This window comes from Carettochelys insculpta, chromosome 1, assembly GCF_033958435.1.
Source record: "Carettochelys insculpta isolate YL-2023 chromosome 1, ASM3395843v1, whole genome shotgun sequence".
Classification (NCBI taxonomy): domain Eukaryota; kingdom Metazoa; phylum Chordata; order Testudines; family Carettochelyidae; genus Carettochelys; species Carettochelys insculpta.
The window spans coordinates 292,699,654-292,713,149 of NC_134137.1; the positions used below are offsets into that span (position 1 = coordinate 292,699,654).

At 41.1% G+C, this 13,496-nt stretch overlaps 1 protein-coding gene across 6 annotated transcripts in view; it reads left to right on the top strand.

The window, feature by feature from the left end:
- The window catches only part of NR2C1 (nuclear receptor subfamily 2 group C member 1), a 116,779-nt gene that overhangs the window by 25,466 nt on the left and 77,817 nt on the right, over nucleotides 1-13,496 (top strand). For 4 of the 6 annotated variants that reach the window (XM_075011771.1, XM_075011746.1, XM_075011728.1 and 1 more), the window contains one exon: nucleotides 8,929-9,004. The exons of the other annotated variants lie outside the window; for them this stretch is intronic. In XM_075011771.1, coding sequence (XP_074867872.1) covers nucleotides 8,951-9,004 — 54 coding nt within the window. In that variant the 5' untranslated portion in view covers nucleotides 8,929-8,950. The remainder of the gene's footprint in view (nucleotides 1-8,928; nucleotides 9,005-13,496) is intronic. 6 annotated transcript variants of the gene reach the window in all.

Sequence of the window (13,496 nt, forward strand, 5' to 3'; positions counted from 1 at the left end):
CGCGGTCTTACCCCATCCCCCTCACCCAAACCAGGCACCCGCAGCCCCACATCTAACCCCATTCTCCTCCCTCACACATCTTTGTAGACGGCAGCTAGCTCCGCATGGGTCTTCGCTGGCTGCCTGCTTTTTATAGCGGCTGCACCGGGTCACTCATGTAAAATGGCAGGGTCTGAGAGTTGGAAGCAAAGGCTGGCTCTTCCTTTAGGTGGGAAAGAGGAGGGCCTGGATTGCCTTTGTGCCCCCGGAATTTCTTGATGTCCCCCTGTTTGGGAAACCGTGCCTTATAAGCATGAATATTGGTTTATTAACAGCCCTGGAGAGGAGCTGATCTTCAGAGTTCCAGAATGTATTTATATGCAGTATGAAAGGACTCCACTAGGTTTACATCATCTTCCAAATGGAAGAGATATTCTGTCTGGGCTCAAGCATGTCATTTCTCTCCAACTAGAACTGCACACTTGATGTAGTAGACCCTTAAAGAATTAATGACTGTCTATGAGTAACAAGCTCATCCTCCATTTTGTTACTTACAAGACTATTTTGAGGGGATACAACCACTTGATCCACCATTATTTGAGATTCTGTCCAAGCATTGCTGCAGTTGTGAGGACTCCACGCATGTTCTTGGTATGAATACCCTTTGCTTTGCATTTGCTCGTGAGAACTACAACCACTGTCTGCTTCCTGGAACCATTGCCTGCACATCAGACTCTTCCAAGGCTTAAATGCCCTCCCAGAACTCAGTCTGTGTGGTTGTTCTGGGTCCCCAGATTAAATTCCTGAGCATGTGTTGCGTGTAACCTATGCTTTGTATAGGATTCTATTGCCATTGCTTAATCACACAAGAAATACACATATCTATACAAAAATAATAAACAATACACACATTTCCTTGTCTCATTTTTCTCACCACTCTAGGGCATCCTGGGCTGTAGTCAGAATCCCTCTGGGCTATCCAGAGTCACATCCTGCCACAGTGCATGTCTTATATTCTGAACCATTGAGACTTCTCTTAGTTTGGCTGGTTCATCCACTTGCCTTCTAGTACCCAAAGGTTCTTGTTTGGACCTGAGAATCTTGCCCTTGCGTGGTTTTCAAAGTTTAACAGCAACACCTTGGTGTCTGTCCTGCATTTGGGAATTTTCCGTTCTCCAGCCATCAGCCCCTTGTTGAGGGAGTTTGGAGAGAACTGGTTGTTCTGTAGATTGCCTGTACTCTGGTTCTCTCAAAGGACCTCCAATTCAGATGCATATAATCCTTACTTATTAGCTGTTGTTCCTGACCTGAGTGAGGGGTGCTTGAAGGCTTGTCAGTAATGATGGAAACACAGTCCTACAGACAGTCTAGGAGACAGCAGTTTTCATAAAGCCAACTTTGTAAAATCAACCAGAATTTATAAATTGTACAGATAGCCCCAAAATCTCTCATCTGTTTCAGCAACCATCTGTAGCATTCACTCAGTATTCGTGTGCTTTACAGTATCTAGGTTTCTGAAATGTTGTATATGTGTACAACAGAGAACACTCTGCCCCACTCTTTTTTTTGGGATCTCAGACTAGCGCTGATGGAGTTTCAGTAATCACTCTTGCATACATTTTCTCTTTTCTACCTATCCACCAAAGCAGCTTTTCTAATAGCAGTGTAATATGCTCGAATGATCAGAGAAATACAAGCATGTATAGTGGGACATTCATACACTGCATTTTGTAAGGACAGTATGATCTTGAAGCCTCACCCAAAGTTTTTGCCAAAGGTCCTCTCTGATTTCCATCTTAACCAAATAATATATCTGCTTATTATCTTTCCAAGCCTACATCCTAACGGGGGAATTTGAACGTCACACATTGGATGTGCTTAAGTTGCTATCTGTCTGTCTAGGTGGGACTAAGCTTTTTTATGTTGGCCACTAGGTTATTTGTATTTTATGCAGATCGGGTAAAAAATATCAGCAGTGTTAACAAAGAGATTATTCAGTTGCATTTCCATTATGCTACAGAATAGTGATTTCACAGCCAATTTCACTGGGGCTCAAGCAACTTCTTTAAGAAGTGTTCCAGTCTTGGAATTTGTAGGGCAGTAATCTGGGCTTTCAGTACATACTCTAACCAACATTAGTGTACAGTAAACCCTCAAGAAGCACAATTTCAATATGCACTTAACTCAGATTAACACGAGTTAAGTGCAAATGGAAACCGCCCCCCTCTTACTCCCCCAGCCCTCAGCTTCCCTAGCTGGGAGAGCCTAGCAGGCATACAACTACCTGTGGTGCAGTTTCTCCCAGCTGGGGAGCCTGACATGCACACAGCTGCTGATGGGGAGAAACTGCAGTGCAAGCAGCTGTGTGCCCCCCAGCTGGGAGAAGCCGGGGTCTGCATGGCTACCCCCCCATATTCCCCAGCTGCCTGTTCCCCCAGCCAAGGGAATTCTGGGGATCCCCCCCACATTTACACAAAATTTGATTTACAGCGAGGAATCACTGTATAGTGGAAGCATCAAGATTTAATTTTGCCAGAGTGGCGGTGGCTATGTCAGCCTGAGAACACAGTGCTGTGAAAACCTACCACTCACACTGGCATAATCTACGTTGGTTGGGTTGTGACATAAATTTGCCATCTTAAGTGGTAGTGTACACATGGCCTGATTTGTGATCAGTGCAGGTGAATTTCTATTTGTCTAAAATATTTTATTTTCTTTTAAAAAAAAATCAAGCTATTTTCATGGTGCTAGGTAGCAAGGAAACTTTTTACATACAGGTTTAACTTTTGGGCCAGTTTTGAATTAACATTATCCTTCTAAGTTATTAGAATGTTCATGGATTTATTGACTGGACTAATGTATTTGGGACATTCAGTAGTCAAACATAAACTGTTTTTCCCTTCATCCAGTTGAAACAGTATCCAAGGACATGGAAATAAATTGAAGAGTGTGAGATGTTTCTTACAGTACTGCATCAGTAAAATAGTGGGGGCAGAAATTGTGTTATATTATCAGGCTACTATTATCTTATGTAACAAAACAAACTTTTCTAGAACTTTGCAAAAGAGAGTAAGACATGTTCCTTGCCCTTATGACTTCTTATCTCCATAGGATAGATTTTAAAATAATTACAGATGCAGGACAGAATTTCAGTATGGGGAGTTAGTCAATGTGATTAGTTTAGATGTGCGGAAACTCTTTTGTTGTTGTTAGACTTAGAAGACTATCATAAGTGCTTTATGAGTATGAGAGGAAAAGCAAAGCTGAAGGCAGGTGTAGATGAACAGAACAGTCAGAATTAGGCAGGGCGATCATTTGTCCCATTTTGTCTGGAACACTCCCTTTTTAAGCGTGGTCTGGTTATTCCAGTTTTTTTTTGACAAAAGTGAGCATTTGTGCCAGTCACTCTTGCCAGCTTGATCAGTTAGCAAGAACAAGCAGAACAAATGCCCACTTCTGTCAGAAAAGTTGGGTGTAGGAGATGAATGGCAATGCCAGCCCCACATGGTGTGAAGGCATGGCTCGAGTCTCGCATGTGGGTGGCAGGCAGGGTTTGGGTGAGCAGTGACCCTAGCTTTGTGGGGCAGGGGGAGGGAGGGCTTAGATCAGCAGTTTGGGTCAGACCTGCATGGGAGGGAGGAAAGAACAGGTAAAGGCTAGGTCTAGGGGGTGTCCTACTTTCCTATAGGAAGCAAGAATGAAAATGAAATGAAATGAAAATCAGACTTTTATGGTAAGGACAAGGACATCAAATATGATGTGATAAGCTATTTAAGGGAAATGAAGGGGGGGATTTTGACTGTAGCAGCAGGAGAGGATAATTTTCAAAAAGAGTAAAATAAATAATAGCTACTAAAAGTGGCTGGGAAATGTTTTCATATTAAGAACTCCAATCTGTGTGCAACCAAACACTAATATCTAACATTGACATTGATTTTATGGAAGTTGACAATTCACTATGCTAAGAAATTGAAAATCTCACTCCTTTTATGTTGTGAAATGTCCTGTTATATTCAAAATCAAACTCCTTTAGTGTTCTAGAAGCTAATTGTTAACAATTTTTATGCCAAATTATTTTGACCTTTTTGATAATGAGAGTAACATGTTCTTCCCCAAGTATGATATTTTTGAAAGATGTGACTTTTTGCAATCTGTAAACAAACTATTTTGTATAAGAACAAAATTTAATATTAATATTAGGGATGTAATATCCCGTTTAATTGGTTAATAGGTTTAACTGGTCTCCTTCAAGGAAAGCTGGGCTGGAGCGCATGCTGGGGACTGGGGCTGCTCCAGCCAAGCTAGAGCAGCCCCTGTACGCTGTGGCCTGGCCCAGGAGAGCTACGGCTGGAACAGCCTCTGTCCACAGCGGGGGGCTGCTCCAACTCAACTGTATCCAGTATTCAGTATTTGCTTCAGAATATGCCAGCACTGCAGACCAAAACCTCCAAAGGTTAAGTAGAAGAGTATAAAATGAAGAGAGATAAAACTATATCTTCACTTAGTAAATGTTTGATGTTATGATTATTATTTTATGGGCTTCACTGTGGAAAGAAGTGTAGTCAACAGTATTTCTGATGGTGGAATAATGATCTTGGCCTATGCTAGATTTCTTTAGGAATGCAGATGTGATTGGTAACCATGCAATGGAAAATGTTGGTTACTAAATAAAAAAGATTAACTTTTCAGGAAAAATGTGTTCTGCACATAATTTTATTAAGATAGTTTTTACCAATAAGTAAAAATTTGCTGAGCTATTCAATATGAACTTTTCAAGTATGTTGTTTTTAGAATCTCAGTTGAATACAACTATCATTTAAAATTATATGCAATCTCTTGTTCGCATAAACTGCCTGCTTGAAAATCTCTGTGTAATAGGGATAAGCATGCTAAAATATTTTCATCTATTTAAAATAGGCCAACTAATTTGAAAGTCACATTTCCTTTAAAATTTTGTGAATTTGTCCAACTAATACGAGAGAGTACATTTGATTGTGTTTATGCATCTGACAGCCATTTGTATAAAGTAAGTTTTACATTTTCCCCTGTGTAGACAGTTTTTTCCTTGAAGAAGTCACCCTAAGTCATCAAGAAAAGGACCCCCTTTTTTTAAAAGGATAATTTAAAAATTAAGGTAAACTGTATAAAAGTGTATTGTGGAAACCTGAATTTTGGTAGCATTCAATTGTTTTTAAAATTTAAATTGAATTTTAATATTTTCTTTTCATGCCAGAGTTCCAGTTTAATGACATTTATTTGACAGTAAAATCTTCACTTTAAAATTGAAGTCTAATGGGAGTGTTTTCCAGATTCTTAATAATTTATTGTTCCTTAGTATATTTTGTACATTATCTGTCAGGAAAGATCCAAAAACATATACAGATTATGGATGTGGTTTGGACTGCAAAGGCCTTTATAGCAATTCCGTTAACTTCTGTGGGAATTCATGCAAAAAACTTGTTCAGTTAGGCTCTTCCATATAAAGTACTCACTTTTTACTCTGTAGTTTAGCCAGGCTGGATGACAAATTTCACTAATTTAAAGAAAAAAAGTTTCTGGATGCTTTTTTAATAATATGTTCTAATTTTAAAAAATTGAAATCTTGACACTTTTCCAGTAGGGAAGAAGCTGACTGACAAATGCAGTCAAATGCACAGTATACAAACAGATATTTGCTAATTTGTGTTACAGTAATTTTAGGTGTTGAAATTGTAGATACAAAATTCAGACAAAATGATATTTAAAGTGGTGATGTTTTAGAACCCATCACTATTAAATTATATTTACTCTGACGAGAAAGTGAAGTCAGCCCAACTACTGTTCAGTTACGGAGACTATTGGGCTTAAAACAAAACAAACAAACAAACAAAAAAGGCAATATTTTATATAAGATCTAACTTGTTTTAACTGGAGTGATTCTCTCTGGAATCCAGTTTCACTGTCTGTAAAAATGGGGATAATATAGTTGTCCTGCAGAGGAATTGAGACAAACCATGGGGCTGCATCTACACTACAGCTATCTGTCGACAGAAATTACCGTTGGAAGAGAATTCCGGCAAAACTTCTGTTGGTAGATCACATCCACGTGCAAAAGCGGACCAAAAGAGCAATCCGCTTTGTCAACAGAACAGCCAACTAGAGGCCCTATCCCTGGCACATTTGCACAGCTTTTTTTGTCGACAGAAGCTGTCATTTCTCAACACTCAGAGGCACAACGCTGTTGGCGGAAGTGCCAAGTTTTGTTGAAAGACTGTCGACGAAATGCATTTTGTAGGCTCTCCACAAGTTTTGTTGACAAAACTCTCTAGTGTAGATGTAGCCTAAATGTTTAGAAAGTGAGATTTTTTTTTTTAAATGCATGCTGAAGAAGTTTGGTTTTATCTACACTCTTCCCTCTGTGTTTTGTAAGTTTGGTGGTGGTTTAGAAATGCTCTGTAAAGTGAAACATGCTACTATTTTCTCTCTCCCTTTCTATCAGCAGAACTAGATGTTCTACCTTGTACGCGGGTGTGATTGAGGTTCTGTCACTGTTCAAAAAGGAGCAGTCTGTTTAACATCAGGAACAGAGATGGCTTCAAAATGAGTCTTTGGCTAGTATTTTGGTCATAAAACAGTCCCTCTGGGACAGAGGATGTAATGTGATGAGATGCCAGCAAGGATATAGGAGAAATGAAAAGAAATAACTGATGTATTTTAAGTGTTGTCTGCACACTCTTTTTGTACTGGTATAATTATCTGGTGTGGAGTGTGATTTATTGACTTAAACCAAAATAGTTAAATATAGTAAGGTCTCGGAGTACACGAATCCCAAGCACTCGACCCTGCTCTTTACAGCTGATGCCCGATTTATACAGCAATCCCTCACTTTACATGGCGTCACATTGCACGAAACTTGCTTTAATGCAAGTTTAGCACAGAGTGTGAAGTTTCTGGGCACTCAGCCTGACTAGCTTCCCACAGCTGCAGACAACAAGGCAGGCTAAGAGCCCGTTCCCCTTGCCTTCCCACAGCAGCACTAGACACCACTCTGGGAAGGTAGGGGGAAGGCTTTTAGCCCACAGGCGGACTAAAACCCCTTTCCCTCTGCTTCCCAGGGTGGCACTGGTTCACCCCTGTTTAAACCCCACCAACCCGCTGCGGCCCCAGCTCGCACTCCCCGGCGAATGGGGCTCCGGCCTCAGCCTGTGCCCGGGGCTTTCAACCCCCAGTGCATGCACATGTGGAGCTCTAGTTTCAACGCCCGCTACCCACCACCCCGATGGCCCTAGCTCCAATCCCGTGGCCAGGATCAACCCCCGCCTCAACCCCTTGCTGCCCAAGTCCAACCCCTTGCACGCCCTGGCTCAATTGCACCCTCCCGTCCCCCCTACAGCCCTAACCCACCCCACACTTAACCACCCTGCACCTGCCCAAGGCCCCAACCCATCCCCTCCAGGCCCTCCCCAACTTACGTGAAATTCAAGGTACATGAGGGTTGCATGGAACACAACCCTTGCATGCCTTGAGAGATTACTGTAATACAATTGATTTTATGGACACTGTTATACCAATGCAAAAGTATCTTATACCAGCAGTTCTCAACCAGGTGTATGCATACGCATGGGGATACACAAGTCTTCCCAGGGTACATCACTTCATCTAGATAGTTGTTTGTTTTACAAGTGGCTACTAACAAAGCCAGTACATGCCAAAATTTAAGACAAATCGGGATGTTAAGAATTAACTGGTTAACCAGAAAGCCCCCTGTGGCCACTGGAGCAAATGGCTTTTACATGAGATGAAATTTGAGACAAATCAGACTCCTGAAGGGGATACAGTAGTCTGGAAAAATTTGGAGTCACTGTCCAATATTTATCTGTGCCTGCGCAGCTTATTTACCCTTCCTGTAAAGGAATAGCTATAACAGAACACCTTTTAACAGGGCAACTATGTACATGCTAGGGTTGTTGTATTGTGTAACTATATTAGTATAGTTAATGCAATACAACTTTTGCATGTAAATGAGGCTTCACTATATGTGTATTGGCTTGATTACATAAAACAGACTCAATTTTCATGCTCTGTGGACTGTAATTTAGGTTTTTACATTAATTTGAACAAATGTTTTGTAACTCTCTTGCACTTTTTTCCCCCTAATCTATTTGCGCCTGATCACTAAATGGCCCTCTCAAGGATTGAGCTCATAACCCTGGGTTTAGCAGGGCAATGCTCAAACCACTGAGCTATCCCTCTTCACTCTTCTTACATACTGATTATCGTAAAGATAGGTGCCTCAAACCACTATTGCATATGAACATTTAATATTACAGAGAAGTAGTTTAATATATACACTGCGTAATGATCTCAGGTTTGTCGCTGGGACTACTTTTCACCCTTCACACGATGAGGGGAGCAGACTTGAATCTCAATCAGATTTCTTTTTAGGCATACCCTGGCCACTAAATTGAGTGTGATATTGGCATCATCTTATTCCATAGATTTAGTCTCATTGTAATGTCTGATATACAGCTTGAATTACTCTTGTTAAAGGTGCTAAATCAGTAGAACTTCAGATGAGCAAGCTGTGTAAGTTGACTGGTACACTAGCAGAAACATTAATGAAGTTCCAACTGAGTAAGCTTTTAATTAAACCTTCCATGGATCAGAATTGATTATAAATTATTAAAAACCAACCAGAACACATAAGTACTTGGAAATCTTGCAGAGTTGTAGCTCTCCTGTAACAGAAAAGTGACCTAAGAAACAGCAAAATTATGTGGAAGCCCTTGTGACACAAAGATGGAACTATATGATGCCATTTTTCCAAAGTCACATTTAGAGCACTTGAAATTGGTTGCTGAGCTCATTTAGCAACTGTAGCTAAAATTTATTTTTGTAAACTGTATTCCTCCCCAGATATTTTCATCTTGAAGGTTACAGATGTTAAGAATCTGCTTCTTTCTTTAACAGGAAATTTTGGTGATTAAAGATCATGGCAACCATAGAGGAACTGGCCCATCAAATTATTGAACAACAAATGGGAGAGGTACATATATATTTTAGTCCTATTTGAGACAAGTTGGACAATAAAGCATAACACTGATATGTAAAGATCAAAGGCACAAGAGAGAATGGTCTCTAGCGGACCCAAACCTCCAGGAGACCCTCCCATAGAAGATTAGCAGGAACCCTGTTCTTGTATCTTTACGTTATGATGTAAAACTTGAATTTTGTCAAAACATTCCCCAAAGAAACTGAGCTAGAAAAACAAAGTAGCAATATTTCCAAAGGTAGAAATGATTGACTAAATCAGTGGTTCTGCAACTGTGAGCCACTCATTGTCTTCATAGAGCTGATTAGTCCTATGGTGTAGGCTTTTCTTTAGCTGCAAAATTACCTTAAAATAGCTTGAAATGCATTTATGTAAGCAATTGTTCTAATTGCTCCATAGACAGAAGTGGCAGTGGTACACAATTTTAAAAGTGCAGGGATGCCTGGAATGAGCCAAAGAGTATAGAGAATTTATTCTTCTTGTTGGGCAGCTCTTGCTATGTTCTTTAATCTGTATGTAGTGGCTGAATACTGCAGTAATACAGGCTTTTAGGAATGCATGAGGAGATAATAATTAGTTTAGTGAGCATGTTTGTGTATGTATAAATATAAAACACTTATGAGTTCATTACTTCTATATGCCCTGTTCAGAATCTATAGAAAGGTGGTTATAAGAAATATATCAAAATAGTACCTGTTTACTTGAAATTTCTGTTCTTAGTTAATTTAGATTTCTCTTACTCTACGGTCAAGTATTCTAGGTAATTTCAAGCTCAGTTCGAAACAGTTTTAATGTTTAATAAAAAGCTTTTCCTCTTGTTTTGTTTATGTTGTATATGTTCTTATGCCACCCTCATCATTGTAGTGTCTCAGTGCCTTCTTTGGTGCATTAAGTGACAGAACTAACATCTGTTGCATGATTTATATTTTTAATTTAGGGTAGTGTGTGTGTGTGCGTGTTTCTATAGTATAGGGCAGTGGTGTTCAAGTGTAATTCACCAGATCTCTACAGACCCTCCTCCAGCCAGGTCCCACTGCTCCACCACCAGGCAGGGCTCTCCCCGAAGGACTCCCTGGAGCCGTGCCACAGACGCTGAGCCCCCAAGCCACTGCAGCTCCCAAGCCAAGCTGCCTGAGCCATGTTGTGTAGCATCGTGTGATCTGCACTGCAGCTGCCGAGCTGCCTGAGCCATGCTGTGTGAACTGCGCCACAGCCCTTGAGTTGCTGCACTGCACAAACTGCCTGAGCTGCCGCACCACCAGGGCCAGAGGAGCTGCCTCCCCTGCCACATGCTTGTTCCACCATGTGGTGGGGTGTGTGCACGGAGCAGCCGGCTGGGAGCCCCATGTGTGTGGCTCTCCTGAGTCAGAGCCACATTTGCCACAATCTGATTCCCTGTTTGCCTGTGGGGAATGGGGAGCTTATTGGACACCCCGGGTATAGGGCTAGGAAGGGGAGGGACTTGAATTATTTTTGTTTGATGGTACACCCAGACCATTGTTTATATTATAAAAGGCAAGTTGAAGTAGTACCTTTTTGGAGTGGAAGGTTTGATCTTGGCAACTGTGGGAGTTTATTCCATAGTCTTGCTCCAGCCCCTGAGGAGTGCTCTGTCTCCTGAAAAAACAGGCTTTACCCTTATGGTAGCATTGTGTCTGAGGCCTGGTGTACACTAGGGAACAAAGTCAATCCCAGATACGCAATTCTAGCTATGCCATTAGCGTAGCTAGAATTGACCTATCAGGATTGACTTTGTTTGCTAGTGCAGACCAGGGTTCTTCTGGCTTGTGCCAACGTTCCTTAACTGCACATGAGAGCGTGGAGTACCAGGGTCAACAGCTGAGCCCAGGCAGATTGATTTTGCCACATCTTCACATATGGTAAAATTGATCTCCAGAAGATCGATCGCGGTCTAAGGTCTATGGCAACCCCCACATAAGTATAGACACGTTCTAAGGGATGGAGATGTTGTCCATCCAGTCTTATCCAGCAGCTTTAGTAAATCTTTTAGCTGTCCTGGGCCCAGACTATTGAGTGCCATGAATATAAGGATTGAGAACGAATTTGACTCCAGAATTCAGTCAGATTGTGAATTTTTAATTTTTTTTTAACTCTTGGATCCCAAGTCATCCTTTTCACAGTAGCAACAAAATTTATATCCAATTCAAAAGCAACAAAAGCCAACTCATACTCGGTGGGGGGAGAGCAAACCATCCAAGATGCTTGTGTCTCCCCTTTTTCCTGCTGTAGAGAGGCCACTTTAATTAGAATAGCACACCCTACTTGCTCTTTCCAAGAGAATCCTGGCATGCAATTTTTTGTCACTTGTATTAGTTTGTTTAGTAAGAGCACATCTGTCTTCATTTATCACGTGGTTAAAGAAGGGAAGCAACAGGCTTTTATGTTGCTGTTACATCATCGCTTTGTGAATACAGACTTAGCATATCAAGTAGGTGTGCTGAAAACATTACTCTCTTGAGGATTTCCAGATACAAATAACTTAACCTTTTATTGTCCAGTTTTAGCCACTGAAGCAACTTCAGTGATACTTTGATCTTGTAGATGTATCATGTCAGTCTGTTGTCTTACGTGACTAGTGTGGAGACCGTGCTGTTATGTGAGGCTGACTGCCAAATACCAGTGAATGATGCATTTAAAGTGGCTTTATGCCATTTTAGACCCGTCATCACTTTTGATAACAGTGATGATAAAGTGGTGTGTGGCCAGAGCTTTGTGGTAGTTGATGCAAAAACTATTCTGTGCATTGTTTCTTAGGGCAATCTTAAGGGGTAGCTGAGTATTTGCTCTTCCTCTTTAGTGTCATTTACATATGTGGCTCTATTATGTTTCTTTTCTGTTCAGTGTTTGTTTATAGTAAGGGAAATGATGAGATGGTTTCTCCCAGTACAGAGGACACTTGTATATTTTGCTGTTGTTATATCCAGATGCAGCAATATCTGTTGTTTTTCTAGCATCTGAAAGAGGTAAAGGAAATGGGAGCAAACTGGCATCAGTCAGTGCTGACAAATTGAGGGAAATACCTTGAAGAATGAACTGCATGCTGAGTACACTTTGTATTCTTGCATATGCTCACTTTTGTCAATATAGTTTGGAATTTCAGAGTTGTATAGAATCCCATGTTATTCTTTTATTGGTCTAGCTTCTGTTTGTGAGGGAAAAAAGCTTTTGAGAGATGCAGAGCTTGACAGATCCTATAGAATACATGCTAACTATTTATTCTAAGCTGTCAAGAATTTTCGTATTTACCTGCGAAAGTAGAGATTGAACCTCTCTAATCTGGTCCTCAGGACTTGAACAGTGCTGGATGAGCAAATTTGCTACACCATAGGAGGTGAATATTTTCTAGCAGCATTTCCAAAACTTTAATATATGGAGATATACATATCTCATCAAGTCTAGCTCAAGGCAGGATCTATCACCATCCCTGAAATTTTTTTAATCTATTTGCCCCAGATCCTTAAATGGCCTTCCACAAAGATTGAACTCACGGTTTACAAGACCAATGTTCTAACCACTGAGCTATCCCTCCACCCCATCCAAGAAGTGTCACTGGCCAGCATGGGGCTTAATCCTGTGATCTTGGTGTTATTAGCGCCACCTCTGACTGACTGAGCTAGCCAGTCTTTCACTGCTTACTGGGCTCTTAGAAGACATTAAGGGCTAAATTAGAGCTAAATGATAGCACAGAACACTGAAACCCAGGAGTGATGGCTGGGTAAACTTTATGGGGCCATGAGAAACTTGGCCACAGCCATGATAAGTGGTCATCCAGCTAACTAAACTCATGCCAGGTTACAGATGTTGCTGGATGAGAGAATTCTGGATTGGAGAGGTTCAACCTGTAGTACCTTTGTCAGATTTGTCTATACTACACGGCCATTAGCAGTACGGCCCTCTTGCTAAAGGTTGGGCAATATAAATGCTGCCAGTTGACACTTTAGAGGGCAAAATACTTCACCTCCTATGAGCAGGATTCACGTTATTGATGGGAGAGGGCTCCTGCTGGCAAGTCATTTACGTTGCCACTCACCACAGCCAAACTTTTATCTTGGGTAAGAGAGGGTGCTTAATCACCTGTGAAGGACAAAAGTTTTTTCATTCAATAGGCAATGTAGACAAACCCTCAGACCTGAAGTAGAGTTCTGTGTAGCTCAAAAGCCTGTCTCTGGGCATGTCTATACTTACCAGGAGATTGACCTGGTCGGGGGTGTTCTGAGTTTGATTTTGTGTGTCTGGTGGAGACATACAAAATCAATCTCTCTGGAGTCAGCAGTTGACCTCTGTACTCCTTGCCATCACAAGGTGTAAGGGAGGCCAACGGAAGAAACTCTCCATTGACCTCCCTCAATGAGGACAGCCCTTAAAGTTGATTGCAGATACATCGATTCTAGCTACATAATTGCTGTAGCTGGAATTGCATATCTACAGCCATCTTTAAGGTCTAGTGTAGACCAATTCCTCCTCT